Here is a 22,155-nt window from a genome sequence, read left to right on the forward strand (position 1 = left end):
TTGACGCGGACCTTTTCTTAAATCGTGAAATATTTTTGTTCACCTAATTCGAAAAATGTTCATCTAATTCAAAAAGTGTTCATTAAATTATAATTCTGTTCACCGTATTCATAATTTGTTGACATAATTTAAAAATGTTCATCCAATTCAAAAAATGTTCACCCAACTTTGAAAAAGTCCATCCAACTTATAAAAAAAAACTGTTTTTGAATATAGAATTTGTTTATCAAGTTACAAAAATGTTTGTCTTATTGAAAATTTGTTCGGCATAATTTTTCAAAGTTTCATCAAATCCAAAAAGAATCATCCATTTTTTTAAATTTCATCCGATTTTTTCAGAAAATGTTCTTGAATTGAAAATTTCTTCATCAAGTTAAAAACATGTTCATCAAATTCAAAAATTGTTTTTCTCCTAAAAAATTGCTCATCAATATCCAAATTCAGGAACATATTTTGAAATCATGAACATTTTTTCAAATTTGTTAAAATTATTGAAATTCAAAGACATTTTTTTGGCTCCAGGAACATATCTCCAAAAAGCAATGGAAGAGAGGGGTGCTGCTAGTAATCAGAGCTCACCTCCCTGGTGGTTCAGTGACAACATGACTCACCGGAGTGCATTGCGTTACATGTGCTTGAGGACAAACATGCCGAAGGCGATGCCGAGGAAGGTGGCGATGGCGATCCCAAGGATGCCGGCCAGGATCCCGGGAACCACCAGGGAGGCCCAGCCCTTGGTGGTGGCCATCCCGCAGGCGGTGGTCGGGCCGCCGACGTTGGCGTTGGACGCGATGAGCACGAGCTTCCTCTCCATCCACAGCATCCTCCCGGCGCCCATGATCACCATCAGGTGCATGGCGATTTGCACGAACGCGAACGCCAAGATGTCGGGCGCCGTGTGGACGACGTTGCGGATGCTGCCGTTGGCCCCCACCACGGCGAAGAACACCTGCATGAGCACCACGGCCATGGCCTCGCCGGCGGGGGCGAGCCTGTCGATGCGGGACGGGAACAGCGTCGCCAGCGCCACCACGATCGCCGTGATGCAAGGGAGGCCGCCGCCCTGTACGCCCATCAGGGTTGCCATGTGCTTGCCCGCTCTGCATATCGCGAACGACACGGCCATCGTCGTCGCGCTCTCCAAGACCGGCAGCCTGTCGCCGCCGACGGCACCGGCAGCCGGAGCGGGCTCGCCGTTCGCGTTGGCTGCTTTCGGTTTCGGGTGCGGAGCCTCTTCGGCGGAGATCTTGGCGGCTAGCGCGAAGAGCGTGGTGAAGTAGAGCGCGCAGATGACGTTGTCGGGGGCCAGCCCTGCCGCCAGCACCGACGGGGTCACCTGCAGGGCCTCCGCGACGGCGACGTAGTTGACGGCTCCTCCGATGTGCCGGCTCATGAGCGCCGCCGCGATCTTCCAGCGGTCCTGTCCGAGGGACCGCATCAGGACCAGCACGAACGCCACCACCGTGCCCGCCGTCGTCGCCACTGCCAGCCGAAGATCCACGGACGGCCATTAGCTATAGCTAGCCGACGGCCACCGGAACTGCAGATCGACGAAGCGTACCGGATCCGAGGAGGAAGGCGAGGAGGAGGGCGCCGGAGGAGCGGAGGACGCGGCGGAGGTCGGCGCGGAAAAGGCGGAGCGGGACGGCCAGCGGGAGCTGGTAGTCGAGGACCACGCGGTAGGCGGGGGCGTCGGCGGCGACGAGGCTGGCCGTGCTGGCGGCGAGGCCGAGCAGCACGGTCACCAGCGCGCTGCTCAGCGCCTTGCCCGCGCCGGTGCTTTTCTCGGACCAAACGCCCAGCGCGGCCGCCGACAGGAGCACCGTCCAGTTGCCCCAGTGGTCGGAGGCCGGGACCAGCGGGAGGCCGCAGGGCGGCAGGGCTCGGGGGAGGCGCCGGCGTGCTGCAACAGCTAGGCGGGGGACAAGAGCGGTGCGGCCGGCTACGGCGGGGGAGAGAGAAGAGGGGTGGTGGGTTGAGACTCGGAAGTGTGGGGACACGACCACGAAGGCGGCCGTCGCCATCGCCGTGCACGAGGTCGCCGACGAGGCCGAGCACGCCGCCGCGGTCACCAGGGACGAGGTCGTCGTCGCTCTGCCCTCTCCTTTCGAGGCCGATCGGTCGAGATGTACCAGGCGATCCCGTATAGCGCGGGCCGGCTGCCGGCGTGGCCGCGGCGGTCCGAGAAGGCCGAGGCCGAGGGCGCGGGCGGCCAGGAGGGCGCGCCGGCGAGGGGCGACGGCGGGGAGGCGGGCGGTGGCGGAGAGCCTGTTGCTGGTGGTGGGGAGGCGAGGGTGATTGCGAGGGGGTTCACGTAAAAATGAAATGTTTTTTAACTCACAAAAGGACCGCGGGTTGAATAGCCGAAAACATAAGGACTTTTTTGCAAAACCGCCAGCGACGTACGGCAGAAGCGATCCGTGGTTTATTATTAGGGGAGATGGCACGTTGGTACGATTATTTTCCTGGCTATCGCTGCTGCTTTGGTTTTGATTTTATTGATAGAATTGTGGCAAATGAAATGTTCACGGATTTTTTCAAAAGTACAAATTTAATTAACTGTTCACTATTTTTAAAAATTGTTTGCGGATAGAGAAAAATCATGAATTTCGAAAAGTTCATGGACCTGCACGAATAAACTCATGAATTTGAACATAATTTGCCAATTCTAGAAAAAATTCACGAATTTGTGTAGAATTAATAAGTTTTAGAAAGTTCATGAATAGAAAATAATATATGAATTCAAAAACGTTCACATATTCAAACAACATTCAAATCTGAAACTAGTTCTCGAATTTAAAAATTTTGCAAATATGAAAAGAATCTTGAATTTGAAAAAAAATCACGAATAGAGAAAATTTCACGCATTTGACAAAATTCACAAAATTGAAAATATATTCGGGAATTTGGAAAAATGTCCTCATTTTGGAAAAAATCGGGAAGTTCAAATTTTTACTAATTTGAAAATTTTCATTCGTTTGAAGAAAACTTCACCGATTTGAATTCCTTCATGAATTTGAACATTTCAAAACTTTTTAAAATGTTCAATGATCAGAAAAAAATAGTCAATTTGACAAAAATGTTCCCTCATTTGAAATAAGTTGGGAAAATGAAAAGGAAAAAAGAAGAATAGAAAGAGAAAGAAAAGGGAAAATAAAAGGTAAAAACAGAAGGAAAATGAAAAAAAAGAAAATTGCAAGAAAATCAAACTAGATCCGTCTAGAAGCTTACGTAATTGAAAAGGCGTCTAGAAAGTTGCATGCTGCGTACAGCTGATGCGGGATGCGAACATGTAGAAAAAAATTAAGTGGGCTTAGGCGAGGACATGGGGGTGCCCATCCAAAAATAAATAAAATCAATCACGTACCCGCATAGGTCTCTTTTGGGGCCCTAGAGCGCACTAAGTGATGCGTCGTCACAAGTTGGACGCACCCTCAAGATTTCATATTTTTTTCACATTTCTTTTCATTATTTTTTCTAGGTTTTAAAGAAAATCCTTCCTTTTTCTGGTAAGCTATGTTTTTCTGCAAGAAACATAACTATGCTTCTTTGAAAAATAAATAAAAGCACGACATGTTCTACCATGAGAAGCACAATTGTGTTTCTCAAAAAATAGGAAAGTGTAATAGTGGTTCCCGGAGAAATAGACATGTGCTTTACGAAAAGAGAAAATAAAAGTTTTTTTTTGTTTAAAAAAGGAGAATGATGCTTGTGCTTCTATGAAAGGCACGGTTGTGCTTGCCCAAAAATGGGGAAAAGCCCAACCTGTGCTTCCACCAGAAGCAAAGCCGTGCTTCCCGAAAGAGAAAACACAACTGTGTTTTCGAAAAATATTTGAAAAAAGTGCAACCACGCTTCAGATTTACTGGTTTTTTCAGTTTTGATTTTGTTGCTTTTGCTTTTTTTCTTTTTTGATTTCTGAATTTTCAGGTTCTTTCATATGAACATGTGATTTGTTTTATAAATCTCGACGAGATAAACCCTACGATGAAAATGGTTGGTCATTTGACCACACGGTTCAAGAGAAGAAAATATTCTGAAAAAAAAATCTATGAAAAAAAACTTTTAAATTACGATAAATGACGTATGCAGTGCATGATTTGTCAGCTCAGAAATGATGGGGAGTGAACTTTGCAAGCTTATCCCAGAAAGTTCTATAAGTGCTAAATAGCAACCAGCCCATTTAGCGTGATTGCTATTTGACCTACTTCGCGGAGAGATGTCAGGCAAATGTGGAAGGGGCAGCTAAATGGGACCGCCAAACTAGAGGTGTGTTCGGAAACCCTCCACTCCGCTACTCCAGTTCAGGAGCGGGTGGAGCTGCCATTCAAAACTACAGAGCTGGCCAATAGGTATTTCTCGGATTCTTAAATTACAGGGAGCCGGTGGATTGCCGAACAACCCTTAGGATTTGGGATTTGAAAGGTTCAAATTTAGGTTTCACGACTTTAGGGAGCTTCTAGAATGTTTGGTTTTGGGTTGTGTCGTCTTTTTCTGTTGCTTTTCTCTACCATTTTTTTCAGGCTTCAATTTTCTTTTTATTTTCTTTTTAATATAATCCTACAAAATTAAAAATATTCACAACTTTTTTAACCAATGTTCACGACGTAATAAAAATTGTTTGTGTTTTCCCAACACGTGTTCACGAAGGTTTTATAAGATGTTCATGTTTTTACAAAAATCTGCTCAAATTTTATAGGGCAATGCTACGTGTTCACCGGCGGATTATTTCAAATGATCCACCACCTTCATAGCCGTTTGATTTAGTGCATCCAGCCGATCTCATTCATCCGATCCGTACGGGGGGCTTTGGCCTAATTTCTGAAACGATGCTCGAGTTTCTGAAACAATCGCTTTGTTGCAGTTTTTTTTCTTCGCGCGCGCTTCGGCTGGGTACCCGGTAATTCCTGAAACAACGCTCGAGTTTCTGAAACAATCGCTTTGTTGCAGTTTTTTTCTTCGCGCGCGCTTCGGCTGGGCATCCGGTAATTCCTGAAACAAGGCTCGAGTTTATGAAACAATCGCTTTGTTGCAGTTTTTTTTCTTCGCGCGCGCTTCGGCTCGGCACCCGGTGATTCCTGAAACAACGCTCGAGTTTCTGAAACAAACGCTTTGTTGCAGTTTTTTTTCTTCGCGCGCGCTTCGGCTCGGCACCCGGTAATTTCTGAAACAACGCTCGAGTCTCTGAAACAATCGCTTTGTTACAGGTTTTTTTTGCGCATGTTTCGACGTTTTCTTCGTTTTTATGTTTTGCAACGTGTATATGTTTATGGAGGAAAATTTTGCAACACAGGTAAAGTTACAGGAAAGAAACACGCGTTGTACACAGGAGCCGGCGGATCGCTCGCGTGCGATCCGTCGGCTGAACGTAAACTTTTCCCAATTTTATAACCTTAAAAATGTATTTAAGAATGTTCTTTAAATAAGCAGACTTTGGGTGTGAAAGTTCAGATTGCTAACTGAACAAATCCGCGGTTTATCGAGTTTGCACTATAATGCTGCTTTGGGTGTGATTTGATTTCCGTGTTGCATCGCTGTTGTGTAGTCCTTGGTTAAATCCTGTAATGGACTGAAATTGTGCTGTTGCTATGACCAAGTAACGTTCAGTTTGGAAATCCTCCAGACCTTGTTTCTGAATCATATTGTCACGAATATCTTCTGAGTCCTGTAATACGCTGAAATTATGGTGTTGTTGTGAGCAGGTGCCGCCTAGTTAAACCTTTTCGGTTTGGAAATCTTCCAGGCATTGTTTCTGAATCAGATTGTCGCCAGTGTCTTATGAATCTTGTGGTGTGCAGTTGGACAGACAAAACCGCCATCTATCCTTCGCATCTTCAGTTGCACACCAATTTTTTATTTTTTTGCTTCCCTATGAATCTAGAGTAGACGCGGCGTGGACGAATGAAAAAAAGGGTACGACGCTGAAAAACGGCAGATGCCTGCTTGCGTGGCGCTCATCCAGACAATAGCACACTGTACAGATTTCGGCCTCCATGATGCGCGACCATCAAATGGCATTTTCGCATTCATTGTCACATGTCTTCCCTTGTTTGGACTGTATGTTATATGTACGGTATTGATCAATGTTGCATGCTTGTTTGGATTTGAGGGCTGTCGGGGTTCGCAAACATGGACCGGCCACCGCTGCGCGCAGACCTGTCCTTAAACATAGGATGGGCGAAAAATACCCACTCCGATTGAAGATGCTCATGTTCTTAGGCCCTGTTTGAAATTATAATAAATTTTAATAATCTGAATTATGAACATACATTATATAATTTAGTTTTTATAAAAATAATTTAGGTAAACATGTTTGGAGCCAGATTATATAAACTGTAATTCAAGTTTTACATTGCATAATGACCTATCTGTCCTCTGTTGTTTGAGACCCGCTTCGGTACAACCCCCCTCCCCCCCACACACACAAAACGTAGAAGGATAGGAGGGTCATTTCGCTTGAAACGTATTCGCAGATAGTATACGTACGTCACCACGCCGGTCTGCCCCGTCCCGCCTCGCCACGTCGCCACCGCTGATGTGGAAAATCGTCGCCTCGTGACGCCGTACGCCCACGCCCCCGACCCGGTTGACCCGTCGTGCATGCTGGTCCAGCACGTCGCTTGACCTAATTCAGCGTCGCACGCGATTGACCTCGCCGCCGCCGACGCCCCGTCAAGATCACCTCGCCGCCGACATTGTTCCCGATCACCCCGCAGTGGCCCCGGTTCCACGTTCACCGATGTCGCACCTCCACCACATCGCCGCCGACGTTGCTGCCCCATTCCCGACCACCACATCGCCACCCCATTCCCGATCACCCCCCCGCCGGCCCGTCCACGTTCACCGCTGCCGCACGTCCAACACATTGCTACCTCTTGAGCTTGCGTTGGTTTTTTCCTTGAAGAGGAAAGGGTGATGCAGCATGGTAGCAGTAAGTATTTCCCTCAGTTTGAGAACCAAGGTATCAATCCAGTAGGAGTACCAAGACAAGTCACCAATGTACCTGCGCAAAAACAAACAAACTTGCACCCAACGCTATAAAGGGGTTGTCAATCCCTTCACGATTAATTGCAAGGTGAGATCTGAAGGTAGAAAGTGCAACAAAGTAAAAGTGTAGAGCTGAAAATATGATGTGAAGTAGACCCGGGGGCCATAGTGTTCACTAGAGGCTTCTCTCATGATAGAAAATATTACGGTGGGTGAACGAATTACTGTTGAGCAATTCATAGAACCGCGCAAAGTCATGACGACATCTAAGGCAATGATCATACATATAGGCATCACGTCCGAGACAAGTAGACCGATACTGCACTATTACTCCACACATCGACCGCTATCCAGCATGCGTCTAGTGTATTGAGTTCATAACAAACAGAGTAACGCCTTAAGCAAGATGACATGGTGTAGAGGAATAAATTCATGCAATAGATATAAATTCCATCTTTTTACCCTTGATGGCAACAACATGATGCGTGCCTCGCTACCTCTTCTGTCACTGGGTGAGGACACCGCATGGTATGAACCCAAAACCAAGCACTTCTCCATTGCAAGAATTATAGATCAAGTTGGCTAAACAAAACCCACAACTCGAAGAGAATTACAAGGATACGAAATCATGCATATAAGAGATCAGAGGAGACTCAAATAATATTCATAGATAATCTGATCATAAATCCACAATTCATTGTATCTCGACAAACACACCGCAAAAGAAGATTATATCGGATAGATCTCCATGAAGATCATGGAGAACTTTGTATTGAAGATCCAAGAGAGAAAATAAGCCATCTAGCTACTAGCTATGGACCCGAAGGTCTGTGTTGAACTACTCATGCATCATCGGAGAGGCAATGATGTTGATGAAGAAGCCCTCCGTGTTCGAATCCCCCCTCTGTCACGGCACCAGAACGTGCCCCAGATGGGATCTTGCGGAGAGCCGGAGAGAGAAGCTTGCGGCGGCAGAAAAGTATTTTGTGTCTCTCTCTGGGAGTTTGGGATTTTCCAGGGATTTATAGGCGGAAGAAGTAGGGCAAAGGAGCCACGGGGGGCCCACAAGCCTGCTAGGCGCCCCCAGACCGTGGCTAGGGGGCTTGTGGCCTCCCCCGGAGTCCTTTGCCTTGGTTCTCAAGCTCCCTGCGTATCTTCTGTTACGGAAAAAATCTTTTCGAAGGTTTTATTTCGTTTGGACTCCGTTTAATATTCTTCTCTAAAAAGGGTCAAAAATACGGAAAAACAGGAATTGACACTTGGCACTGAGTTAATAGGTTAGTCCCAAAAAAGATATAAAATAGCATGATCATGCAAACAAAACATCCAAAGTTGACAAGATAATAGCATGGAACCATAAAAAATTATAGATACATTGCAGACGTATCAAGCATCCCCAAGCTTAACTCCTGCTCGTCCTCGAGTAGGGAAGTGATAAAGAATGAATATTTGATGTGGAATGCTACCTAACATATTTGTCCTTTGTAACTTCTTTCTTGTGACATGAATGTTCAGATCCGTAAGATTCAAAACAATAGTTTGCTACTGACATAAAAACAATAATACCTCAAGCATGCTAGCAAAGTAATCATGAACTTTTGAAATAACAAGGTCAAAGAAAGTTATCCCTACAAAATCATATAGTCTCGCAATGCTCCATCATCCCCACACAATGAATTTAAATCATGCACAACCCCGGTATTGGCCAAGTAATTGTTTTCGCACTCTTACTTTCTCAAACTTTTTCAACTCCCACGGAATACATGAGTGTGAGCCATGGATATAGCACTATAGGTGGAATAGAGTGTGGTGGAGGTTGTGAGGCAAAAAGGAGGAGATGGTCACATTGACTCGGCGTATCAACGGGCTATGGAGATGCCCATCAATAGATATCAATGTGAATGAGTAGGGATTACTATGCAATGGATGCACGAGAGCTATAAGTGTGTGAAGGCTCAAAATGAAAACTAGTGGGTGTGCACCCAACTTGCTTGCTCACGAAGACCTAGGGCAATTTTGAGGAAGCCCATCATTGGAATATACAAGCCAAATTATATAATGAAAATTCCCACTAGTATAAGGAAGTGTCAAAACAAGAGACTCGCAATCATGAAGAACATGGTGCTATTGTGAAGCACAAGTGTGGAAAAAGATAGTAGTGTTGTCCCTTCTCTCCTTTTCTTTTCTTTTGTTTGGGCTCTTTGGCCTCTTTTTTTTCATTTTTTTTGGTGGGCAACTTTGGCCTTTTTTCTCACATGGGACAATGCTCTAATAATGATGATCATCACACTTTTATTTACTCACAACTCAATACTTAGAGCAATGATGACTGATGTCCCACAAGCGTATGAGATCGCAGCAGTTTTCGAGGGTAGAATATTCAACCCAAATTTGTTGATTCGCACGACGGGAAGCGAAATAATATTCTCAAGTATTAGCAGCTGAATGTGTTAGATTCAACCACACTTGAAAGATTAGTGTCTACAAGCAAAGTATCAGTAGCAAAGCAGTATGATAGCAACGGTGCCAGAAACGATAAATGGCGCCAGCACGTTGACACGGGGATTGTTCTTAAGAAGAATGCTTCCCCGGCTACGGCTCCAGAAAAGCCTTGCAACAAGTAGCAGCGAAGTAGCAAGGAACAGAAGTAGCAGCAGCAGCAAAGTGGCCCAATCCCTTTTGTAGCAAGGGACAAGCCTAGGTAAAGTAACGTAGCGAGGACCAGCAGTAAAAGACTCGTAGGCAGTGGATCGGTGATGGATAAGTGTGACGGATATGATTCATCATGTAACATCTATAACACGGAGAGATATGTGACTAGCTCTCGTTCATCAATCTAATGTAGGCATGTATTCCGTATGTAGTCATACGTCCTTAGGGAAAAGAACTTGCATGACATCTATTGTCCATCCCTCCCGTGGCAGCGGGGTCCTAATGGAAACTACGGGATATCAAGGTTCTCCTTTTAATAAAGAACCGGACCAACGCATTAACACACGGTGAATACATGAACTCCTCATACTATGGTCATCTACGGGAGTGGTTCCGGCTATTGTCACTCCGGGGTTGCCGGGTCATAACATATAATAGGTGACTACAACTTGCAAGATAGGATCTAAAACACACATATATTGGCGACAACATAATAGGTTCAGGTTTGAAATCATGGCACTCGGGCCCTAGTGACAAGCATTAAGCATAGCCAAGTAGTAGCAACATCAATCTAGAACATAGTGGATACTAGGGATCAATCCCCGTCAAGAACTAACTCGATTACATGATAGATCTCATCCAACTCATCACCGTCCAGCAAGCCTACGATGAGATTACTCACGAACGATGAATATCATCATGGAATTGTCGATGGAGAAAGGTTGATGATGACGATGGAGACGATTTCCCCTCTCCAGAGCCCGAAACGGACTCGAGATCTGCCCTCCAGATGAAGAACAGGATGTGGCAGCGCCTCCGTATCGCAAAACGCGATGAAACCTTCTCTCTGATTTTTTTCCAAGCGAAACGGAAGATATATAGCTGAGTTTTGGGCGGTGGTGCCACGTGGGCCCCACAAGCCTGCACGGCGCGGCCATAGGGGGTGGCCGCGGTCTGTGGGCTTGTGCACAAGCCTGCACTGGCACGCCCCCTCAGGTGGATCTTTGCGCAGGTATTTTTCTTTCATTCCAGAAAAAATCTCCATAAATTTTCAGGACATTCCGAGAACTTTTATTTGTGCACAAAAACAACACCATGGCAATTCTGCTGAAAACAACGTCAGTCCGGGTTAGTTCTATTCAAATCATGCAGATTAGAGTCCAAAACAAGGGCAAAAGAGTTCGGAAAAGTAGATACGACGGAGATGTATCAACTCCCCCAAGCTTAAAGCCTTGCTTGTCCTCAAGCAAGTCTGTTGACAAACTGGGAGAGACAAAAGAAAAACTTTCAGGAACTCTGTTTGATCTTGTTGTTGCAACCATGTCTAACTCATATTCAGAGTTTCAGCAAGATCACAAGCAAACCACATAAGCAAATGACATCTAGGTCTCACGGTAAACTCATATCAATGGCATAATCAACTAGCGAGCAAATAATAATAAGCCTCAAGTGTCAACACTTCAATCAAAACAACATGAAGCAGTACGAATAGATGGTATCTCGCTAGCTCTTTCTGAGACCACAAAACATAAATGCAGAGCACCTTCAAAGACCAAGGGCTGACTAAACATTGTAATTCAAGGCAATGAAGATCCAGTCACAGTCATACTCAACACAGTTAAAAGCAAAGCATAAAAATGACAGAGGTGCTCTCTATTTGGTGCTTTTGTAAGAGGAGGATGACCCAACAGGAACATAAATAGACAGACCCTTCGCAGAGGGAAGCATTTATTTGCAGAGGTGCCAGAGCTCAAGCTTTGAAAACAGAGATAATAATTTTGGGTGGCATGCTTTCATTGTCAACGCAATGACTAAGATTTCTCAACATCTTCCACGCTACACATGCTATAGGTGGTTCCCAAACAGAAAAGTACAGTTTACTCCCCCACCACCAATCAATCACACTCCACGGCTAGCCGAATCCTCGGGTACCGTCCATACCAACAACAATCCTGGGGGAGTTTTGTTTGTAATTATCTTTTCGATTTGAGCATGGAACTGGGAATTCCAATTACCGGCCCCTTTCTTGTGAATGATAGTGAATAAACACATATTGAGGATAACACGCCTAGCATGGAAGATACCAATAGCCCCCTGTCACCACATGAGCGGTTCGGGCATGCAAAACAGATTATTTCTTGAAGATTTAGAGAGTGGCAGATGCAAATTTACTTGGAACGGCAGGTAGATACCGCACATAGGTAGGTATGATGGACTCATAAGGCACAACTTTGGGTTTATGGAGGTGGATGCACAAGCAGTATTCCCGCTTAGTACAAGTGAAGGCTAGCAAAAGACTGGGAAGCGACCAACTAGAGAGCGACAACAGTCATCAAAATGCATTGAGAGTAACTAACATTGAGTGCAAGCATGAGTAGGACACAAATCACCATGAACATGAACATCATAGAGGCTATGTTGATTTTGTTTCAAATACATGCGTGAACATGCGCCAAGTCAAGCCACTTGAATCATTCAAAGGAGGATACCATCCTATCATACTACATCATAGTCATCTCAACATTCATGTTGGCAACCAAGGCAAACCATTATAAGCTCCTAGCTAAGTAAGCATGGCATAAGCAACTATGATCTCTAAGTTTTCATTGCAAACATGTTTCTCTCACAATAAAGCTGAATCAGGCATGATGAGCTAGTCATATTTACAAAAACAAAATAGATCGAGTTCATACCAGCTTTTCCAGGCTCAGTCACTTCATCATATATCGTCATTATTGCCTTTCACTTGCACGACCGAACGATGTGAACAATAATAAGAGTGCTCGTGCATTGGACTACGCTGGAATCTGCAGGCAAACACAAAGGAGAAGACAAAGTAATATGGTTCTATGAAAGCTAAACAGGTATGCATGCAAGAGCCACTAAATAGTGTAAGCAATATCTTCTACCTTGACCCAAAGAAAAAGAAAACTATCTACACGGGAAAGCTCCCAACAAACAAAAGAAGAAAATACAATCTTTTTGGTTTTTCTCAAACTAGACAGACACACGAAAAGAAAACGAGAAAAAGAAAATAAACTAGCATGGATGATGCAGTGGCAAAGTGTGAACACCAGCTAACAAAGTGAAAGCATAAGCAAGAATGTAAAGTCAGTGAGAACACGTACTCCCCCAAGCTTAGGCTTTTGGCCTAACTTGGTCTACTCCCAAGGAGGGAAATAACCAGCTCCGGGGTACTTCGGAGTGTACTGAGGATGCCACTGCTGTATGAGCTCCTGTGGCTCCCACTGATAAACTGGCGTGTGGCACTCGACTGGCGGCTCGGGCACGGGCACCTGTGGTTGGGCCAAGCCCCAATATGTGTAGATGTCCGAGGGCATAATAGTGTATCTGCCTGCATGAAGATTGAACAAAGAAGGAGCAGGCAAAGTAATAGTCTCACGAGTACCCTGACTAAATACCAGGTTATAAATCATCCTTCTACTTAGATCTCTATCAAGAAAGTCATGGCGAACCATGCTATCGTAATCTAGATATCTCTCAGGAAGAAGAATCTCTACTTCCTCCTCCAGTCTAATAGGTATCTCAAAGTGTCTAGCAAGACGAGTAGCATAGATACCTCCATATACAACACCTTTAGAACGGTTCAGGTTCAACCGTTGAGCTACTATAGCGCCCAAGCTATAAGTTTTATCGTTATAAAGGGCTTCGCGCAAGACCGCAAGATCTGGGGAACTATGTGACCCAACTTTCCCACGACCAATCAAACATTTTTCCCACAAATAGTGAGAAGTACCGAAGCACGGGAAAATGTATGCTAGCAGCTCTAGTGCAAGACACTCCTCTCTCCTCTCCTACAACAACTGTACCGATGAAAGCTTCGAGGTCCCGTGGACGAGGTTCATGAATATCCCCAACGTAAGGTAATTTGCAAACATTGCAAAAATCCTGGAGTGACATGCGCTCGGGGATATCATAAAGTTTAAACTCAACCATAGGAGGATTCTTCCTCGGATAGTAGTTAAAGCTTTGTACGAAGATATTAGTGAGGAGGAGGTATTGCGGACACTTATCTTCAACGAAGGCGGTAAGGCCTGCGTTCTCCACCAAGTGACAAAAGTCCTCATATATTCCAGCGGTGCGTAAGAACGCATCGCTTGGCCACTCGCACGCTCGAACTTCTGCGACTCGAGGGACCAAATACTTGGGCTTCTTCTCACTCCCATCATCCTTGGGGTCACGGCTTGACGAGCCTCTTAAGAACCTCCTCGTCTTTCCCCTTTTCTATCTCTGAAAATTTCTGAATTTTTTAGTGATTCTAAGGAAAAGTGAACAAGACTCAACAAAACTTGTAGCAACTACTCACACAAGTGCCTAGAGGCCATATTACGCATCAAAACTACTTGGGACCAGCTAAAATCAGTATGCGAAGCTCAAGAACATGGTCACTAAGGCAGCAAAAATACGCGGAGTATAAGGCACTAGAGCAGAAACTAATTGAGCAATGGAGGAGTCAGTTACCAAGGAGTAATTTCCCCAAAATGGTTCGGAGAACGGTGATTTGAGCAAAGAGATCGAAAATCCCAGCAAGAGGAGCAAGAACACGGATTTGAGCTGCGAACCGATTTTTTCTGGAGGTAGGAGAACTGGACGGGAGCAAGAATGAGTGGAGGGGGTGCCTGTGGGCCCCACAAGCCTGGGTGGCGCGGCCAGGGGGGTGCCCGCTCCCCTAGGGCTTGTGGCCCCCTGGTGTGGTGATACGTCCATTTTGCATCATGCTTTCATGTTGATATTTATTGCTTTTTGGGCTGTTATATTACTTGTGGTACCATATTTATGCCTTTTCTCTCTTATTTTGCAACGCTTATTTGAAGAGGGAGAATTCAGGCAGCTGGAATTCTGGACTCGAAAAGGAGCAAATCCTAGTCCACTATTCTGCACATCTCCAAATGCCCTGAAAATTTGCGTGGGTTTTTTCTGGAATATATTAAAAATACTGGGCGAAAGAACTACCGGAGGGGGGCCACCAGGGCCCCACAAGCTTGCCCACCGCCAACACCCCCCCAAGTGGCGCAGAGCAGGCTTGTAGGCTGCCTGAAGGCCCACTAGCCCCCCCTCTTTTGCTATATGAAGCGTCCCGGTCTGGAAAAAAAATCAATAGGGAGCTTTTTCGTGGTTTCGCCGCTGCCACGAGGCGGAACTTGAGCGGATCCAATCCAGAGCTCCGGCAGGACGATCCTGCCGGGGAAACTTCCTCCCGGAGGGGGAAATCGTCGCCATCGTCATCACCAACACTCCTCTCGTCGGAGGGGAGGCATCTTTATCAACATCTTCATCAGCACCATCTCCTCTCCAATCCCTAGTTCATCTCTTGTAACCAATCTTCGTCTCGCAACTCCGATTGGTACTTGTAAGGTTGCTAGTAGTGTTGATTACTCTTTGTAGTTGATGCTAGTTGGATTATTTAGTGGAAGAGTTCATGTTCAGATCCTTGATGCTATTCATTACACCTCTGGTCATGATTATGATTATGTCTTGTGAGTAGTTACTTTTGTTCCTGAGGACATGGGATAAGTCATATTAATAATAGTCATGTGAATTTGATATTCGTTCGGTATTTTGATATGTTGTATGTTGTTTTTCCTCTAGTGGTGTTATGTGAACGTCGACTACATAACACTTCATCATATTTGGGCCTAGAGGAAGGCATTGGGGAGTAGTAAGTAGATGATGGGTTGCTGGAGTGACACAAGCTTAAACCCCAGTCTATGCGTTGCTTCGTGAGGGGCTGATTTGGATCCACTAGTTTAATGCTATGGTTAGACTTTTTCTTAATTCTTCTTTTGTAGTTGCGGATGCTTGCAAGAGAGGTTAATCATAAGTGGGATGCTTGTCCAAGTAAGGGCAGTACCCAAGCGCCGGTCCACCCACATATCAAACTATCAAAGTAACGAACGTGAATCATATGAACATGATGAAACTAGCATGACAGAAATTCCCCTGTGTCCTCGGGAGCGTTTTTCCTCCTATAAGACTTTGTTCAGGCTTGTCCCTTGCTACAAAAGGGATTGGGCCACTTGCTGCACTATTTCTACTACTTGTTACTTCTTACTCTTTGCTTGCTACGTTTCACCTCGCTACGCAATCACTTGTTACCGCTACTTTCAGTGCTTGCAGTTATTACCTTGTTGAAATCCGTTCATCAGAGGCTTCTGCTCCTCGTTGGGTTCGACACTCTTACTTATCGAAAGGACTACGATTGATCCCCTATAATTGTTGGTGAACGTCGCATGGGAAACAAAAAATTTCCTACGCGCACGAAGACCTATCATGGTGATATCCATCTACGAGAGGGGATGAGTGATCTACGTACCCTTGTAGATCGTACAGCAGAAGCGTTAGTGGACGCGGTTGATGTAGTGGAACGTCATCACGTCCCTCGATCCGCCCCGCGAACAATCTCGCGATCAGTCCCACGATCTAGTACCGAATGGACGGCACCTCCGCGTTCAGCACACGTACAGCTCGACGATGATCTCGGCCTTCTTGATCTAGCAAGAGAGATGGAGAGGTAGAAGAGTTCTCCGACAGCGTGACGACGCTTCGGAGGTTGGTGATGACCTTGTCTCAGCAGGGCTCCGCCCGAGCTCCGCAGAAACGCGATCTAGAGGAAAAACCGTGGAGGTATGTGGTCGGGCTGCCGTGGAAAAGTCGTCTCAAATCAGCCCTAAAACCTCCGTATATATAGGTGGGAGGGAGGGGACCTTGCCTTGGGGCTCAAGGAGCCCCAAGGGGGTCGGCCGAGTCCAAGGGGGGAGGACTCCCCCCCCAAACCGAGTTGGACTTGGTTTGGTGGGAGGGAGTCCCCCCTTCCCACCTCCTCCTTTTTTTTCCTTTCTCTTGATTTTTCCTTCTTGGCGCATAGATCTCTTTTGGGCTGTCCCACCAGCCCACTAAGGGCTGGTGTGCCACCCTCAAGGCCTATGGGCTTCCCCGGGGTGGGTTGCCCCCCCCGCTGAACTCCCGGAACCCATTCGTCACTCCCGGTACATTCCTGGTAACTCCGAAAATCTTACGGTAATCAAATGAGGTCATCCTATATATCAATCTTCGTTTCCGGACTATTCCGGAAACACTTGTGACGTCCGTGATCTCATCCAGGACTCCGAACAACATTCGGTAACCAACCATATAACTCAAATACGCATAAAACAACGTCGAACCTTAAGTGTGCAGACCCTGCGGGTTCGAGAACTATGTAGACATGACCCGAGAGACTCCTCAGTCAATATCCAATAGCGGGACCTGGATGCCCATATTGGATCCTACATATTCTACGAAGATCTTATCGTTTGAACCTTAGTGCCAAGGATTCATATAATCCCGTATGTCATTCCCTTTGTCCTTCGGTATGTTACTTGCCCGAGATTCGATCGTGAGTATCCGTATACCTATTTCAATCTCGTTTACCGACAAGTCTCTTTACTCGTTCCGTAATACAAGATCCCGCAACTTACACTAAGTTACATCGCGTGCATGGCTTGTGTGTGATGTTGTATTACCGAGTGGGCCCCGAGATACCTCTCCGTTCACACGGAGTGACAAATCCCAGTCTTGATCCATACTAACTCAACTAACACCTTCGGAGATACCTGTAGAGCATCTTTATAGTCACCCAGTTACGTTGCGACGTTTGATACACACAAAGCATTCCTCCGGTGTCAGTGAGTTATATGATCTCATGGTCATAGGAATAAATACTTGACACGCAGAAAATAGTAGCAACAAAAATGACACGATCAACATGCTACGTCTATTAGTTTGGGTCTAGTCCATCACGTGATTCTCCTAATGACGTGATCCAGTTATCAAGCAACAACACCTTGTTCATAATCAGAAGACACTGACTATCTTTGATCAACTGGCTAGCCAACTAGATGCTTGCTAGGGACGGTGTTTTGTTTATGTATCCACACATGTAAATGAGTCTTCATTCAATACAATTATAGCATGGATAATAAACGATTATCTTGATACAGGAATTATAATAATAACTATATTTATTATTGCCTCTAGGGCATAATTCCAACAGTCTCCCACTTGCACTAGAGTCAATAATCTAGCCCTCACATCACCATGTGAATTACATTGTAATAAATCTAACACCCATACAGTTCTGGTGTTGATCATGCTTTGGCCATGGTAGAGGTTTAGTCAGCGGGTCCGCTACATTCAGATCCGTGTGCATTTTGCATATATTCACGTCCTCTCCCTCGACGTAGTCGCGGATGAGGTTGAAGCGTCGTTTGATGTGTCTGGTCTTCTTGTGAAACCGTGGTTCCTTTGCTAAGGCAATGGCACCAGTGTTGTCACAGAACAATGTTATTGGATTCAGTGCGCTTGGCACCACTCCAAGATCTGTCATGAACTGCTTCATCCAGACACCCTCCTTAGCCGCCTCCGAGGCAGCCATGTACTCTGCTTCACATGTAGAATCTGCTACGACGCTTTGCTTGGAACTGCACCAGCTTACTGCACCCCCATTAAGAATAAATACGTATCCGGTCTGCGACTTAGAGTCGTCCGGATCTGTGTCAAAGCTTGCATCGACGTAACCTTTTACGGCGATCTCTTCATCACCTCCATACACGAGAAACATCTCCTTAGTCCTTTTCAGGTACTTCAGGATATTCTTGACCGCTGTCCAGTGATCCACTCCTGGATTACTCTGGAACCTACCTGCCATACTTATGGCCAGGCTAACATCCGGTCTAGTGCACAGCATCGCATACATGATAGAACCTATGGCTGAAGCATAGGGGACGGAGCGCATATGCTCTCTATCTTCATCAGTTGCTGGGCACTAAGTCTTACTCAATCTCGTACCTTGTAGAACTGGCAAGAACCCTTTCTTGGACTGTTCCATTTTGAACCTCTTCAAAACTTTATCAAGGTATGTGCTTTGTGAAAGTCCTATCAGGCGTTTTGATCTATCCCTATAGATCTTAATGCCTAGAATGTAAGCAGCTTCTCCTAGGTCCTTCATAGAGAAACTTTTATTCAAGTAATCCTTTGTGCTCTCTAAAAACTCTACGTTGTTTCCAATCAGTAATATGTCATCCACATATAATATTAGAAATGCCACAGAGCTCCCACTCACTTTCTTGTAAATACAAGATTCTCCAACCACTTGTATAAACCCAAATGCTTTGATCACCTCATCAAAGCGTTTGTTCCAACTCCGAGATGCTTGCACCAGTCCATAAATGGATCGCTGGAGCTTGCACACCTTGTTAGCATTCTTAGGATCGACAAAACCTTCGGGTTGTATCAAATACAACTCTTCCTTAAGGAAACCGTTAAGGAACGCCGTTTTGACATCCATGTGCCAGATTTCATAATCGAAAAATGCAGCTATTGCTAACATGATTCTGACGGACTTAATGTTGGGGAACGTCGCATGGGAAACAAAAATTTTCCTACGCGCACGAAGACCTATCATGGTGATGTCCATCTACGAGAGGGGATGAGTGATCTACGTACCCTTGTAGATCGTACAGCAGAAGCGTTTAGAGAACGCGGTTGATGTAGTGGAACGTCCTTATGTCCCTCGATCCGCCCCGCGAACAATCCCGCGATCAGTCCCACGATCTAGTACCGAACGGACGGCACCTCCGCGTTCAGCACACGTACAGCTCGACGATGATCTCGGCCTTCTTGATCCAACAAGATAGACGGAGAGGTAGAAGAGTTCTCCGGCACCGTGATGGCGCTCCGGAGGTTGGTGATGACCTTGTCTCAGCAGGGTTCCGCCCGAGCTCCGCAGAAACGCGATCTAGAGGAAAAACCGTGGAGGTATGTGGTCGGGCAGCTGTGAGAAGTCGTCTCAAATCAGCCCTAATTGCTCCATATATATAGGAGGAGGGAGGGGGCCTTGCCTTGGGGTCCAAGGACCCCCAAGGAGTTGGCCGAGCCAAGGGGGGGAGGACTCCCCCCCCAAACCGAGTTGGACTTGGTTTGGTGGGAGGAGTCCCCCTCCCTTCCCACCTCCTTCCTTTTTTTTTCCTTTCCTCTTGATTTTCTTATCTTGGCGCATTGGGCACTTGTGGGCTGTCCCACCAGCCCACTAAAGGCTGGTGTGGCTCCCCCAATGCCTATGGGCTTCCCCGGGGTGGGTTGCCCCCCCGGTGAACTCCCGGAACCCATTCGTCATTCCCGGTACATTCCCGGTAACTCCGAAAACCTTCCGGTAATCAAATGAGGTCATCCTATATATCAATATTCGTTTCCGGACCATTCCGGAAACCCTCGTGATGTCCGTGATCTCATCCGGGACTCCGAACAACATTCCGTAACCAACCATATAACTCAAATACGCATAAAACGACGTCGAACCTTAAGTGTGCAGACCCTGCGGGTTCGAGAACTACGTAGACATGACCCGAGAGACTCCTCGGTCAATATCCAATAGCGGGACCTGGATGCCCATATTGGATCCTACATATTCTACGAAGATCTTATCGTTTGAACCTCAGTGCCAAGGATTTGTATAATCCCGTATGTCATTCCCTTTGTCCGTCGGTATGTTACTTGCCCGAGATTCGATCGTCAGTATCCGCATACCTATTTCAATCTCGTTTACCGGCAAGTCTCTTTACTCATTCCTTAATACAAGATCCCGCAACTTACACTAAGTTACATTGCTTGCAAGGCTTGTGTGTGATGTTGTATTACCGAGTGGGCCCCGAGATACCTCTTCGTCATACGGAGTGACAAATTCCAGTCTTGATCCATACTAACTCAACTAACACCTTCGGAAATACCTGTAGAGCATCTTTATAGTCACCCAGTTACGTTGAGACGTTTGATACACACAAAGCATTCCTCCGGTGTCAGTGAGTCATATGATCTCATGGTTATAGGAATAAATACTTGACACGCAGAAAACAGTAGCAACAAAATGACACGATCAACATGCTACGTCTATTAGTTTGGGTCTAGTCCATCACGTGATTCTCCCAATGACGTGATCCAGTTATCAAGCAACAACACCTTGTTCATAATCAGAAGACACTGACTATCATTGATCAACTGGCTAGCCAACTAGAGGCATGCTAGGGACGGTGTTTTGTCTATGTATCCACACATGTAAATGAGTCTTCATTCAATACAATTATAGCATGGATAATAAACTATTATCTTGATACAAGAATTATAATAATAACTATACTTTTATTATTGCCTCTAGGGCATAATTCCAACAGTCTCCCACTTGCACTAGAGTCAATAATCTAGCCCTCACATCACCATGTGAATTACATTGTAATAAATCTAACACCCATACAGTTCTGGTGTCGATCATGTTTTGGCCGTGGAAGAGGTTTAGTCAGCGGGTCTGCTACATTCAGATCCGTGTGCACCTTGCATATATTTACGTCCTCCTCCTCGACGTAGTCGCGGATGAGGTTGAAGCGTCGTTTGACGTGTCTGGTCTTCTTGTGAAACCTTGGTTCCTTTGCTAAGGCAATGGCACCAGTGTTGTCACAGAACAAGGTTATTGGATCCAGTGCACTTGGCACCACTCCAAGATCCGTCATGAACTGCTTCATCCAGACACCCTCCTTAGCCGCCTCCGAGGCAGCCATGTACGCCGCTTCACATGTAGAATCTGCTACGACGCTTTGCTTGGAACTGCACCAGCTTACTGCACCCCCATTAAGAATAAATACGTATCCGGTTTGCGACTTAGAGTCGTCCGGATCTGTGTCAAAGCTTGCATCCACGTAACCTTTTACGGCGAGCTCTTCGTCACCTCCATACACGAGAAACATCTCCTTAGTCCTTTTCAGGTACTTCAGGATATTCTTGACCGCTGTCCAGTGATCCACTCCTGGATTACTCTGGAACCTTCCTGCCATACTTATGGCCAGGCTAACATCCGGTCTAGTGCACAACATTGCATACATGATAGAACCTATGGCTGAAGCATAGGGGACGGAGCGCATATGCTCTCTATCTTCATCAGTTGCTGGGCACTGAGTCTTACTCAATCTCGTACCTTGTAACACTGGCAAGAACCCTTTCTTGGACTGTTCCATTTTGAACCTCTTCAAAACTTTATCAAGGTATGTGCTTTGTGAAAGTCCTATCAGGCGTTTTGATCTATCCCTATAGATCTTAATGCCTAGAATGTAAGCAGCTTCTCCTAGGTCCTTCATAGAGAAACTTTTATTCAAGTAACCTTTTATGCTCTCCAAAAGCTCTACGTTGTTTCCAATCAGTAATATGTCATCCACATATAATATTAGAAACGCCACAGAGCTCCCACTCACTTTCTTGTAAATACAAGATTCTCCAACCACTTGTATAAACCCAAATGCTTTGATCACCTCATCAAAGCGTTTGTTCCAACTCCGAGATGCTTGCACCAGTCCATAAATGGATCGCTGGAGCTTGCACACCTTGTCAGCATTTTTAGGATCGACAAAACCTTCGGGTTGCATCATATACAACTCTTCCTTAAGGAAACCGTTAAGGAACGCCGTTTTGACATCC

The 22,155-nt window shown here is 45.7% G+C and overlaps 1 protein-coding gene across 1 annotated transcript; it reads right to left on the reverse strand.

Moving 5' to 3' along the window:
- Positions 1-625: 625 nt before the first annotated feature.
- On the reverse strand, positions 626-6,782 carry LOC123405715 (uncharacterized membrane protein YjcL-like). The gene is made up of 3 exons (XM_045099301.1): positions 6,483-6,782; positions 1,562-2,336; positions 626-1,482 (listed from the first exon to the last, which is right to left on the reverse strand). Exons 1-3 carry the CDS (start codon positions 6,780-6,782, stop codon positions 626-628), a joined length of 1,932 nt encoding a protein of 643 aa, XP_044955236.1.
- Between the last annotated feature and the right edge of the window lie 15,373 nt (positions 6,783-22,155).

This window comes from Hordeum vulgare, chromosome 6H, assembly GCF_904849725.1.
Source record: "Hordeum vulgare subsp. vulgare chromosome 6H, MorexV3_pseudomolecules_assembly, whole genome shotgun sequence".
Taxonomy (NCBI): Eukaryota; Viridiplantae; Streptophyta; class Magnoliopsida; order Poales; family Poaceae; genus Hordeum; species Hordeum vulgare.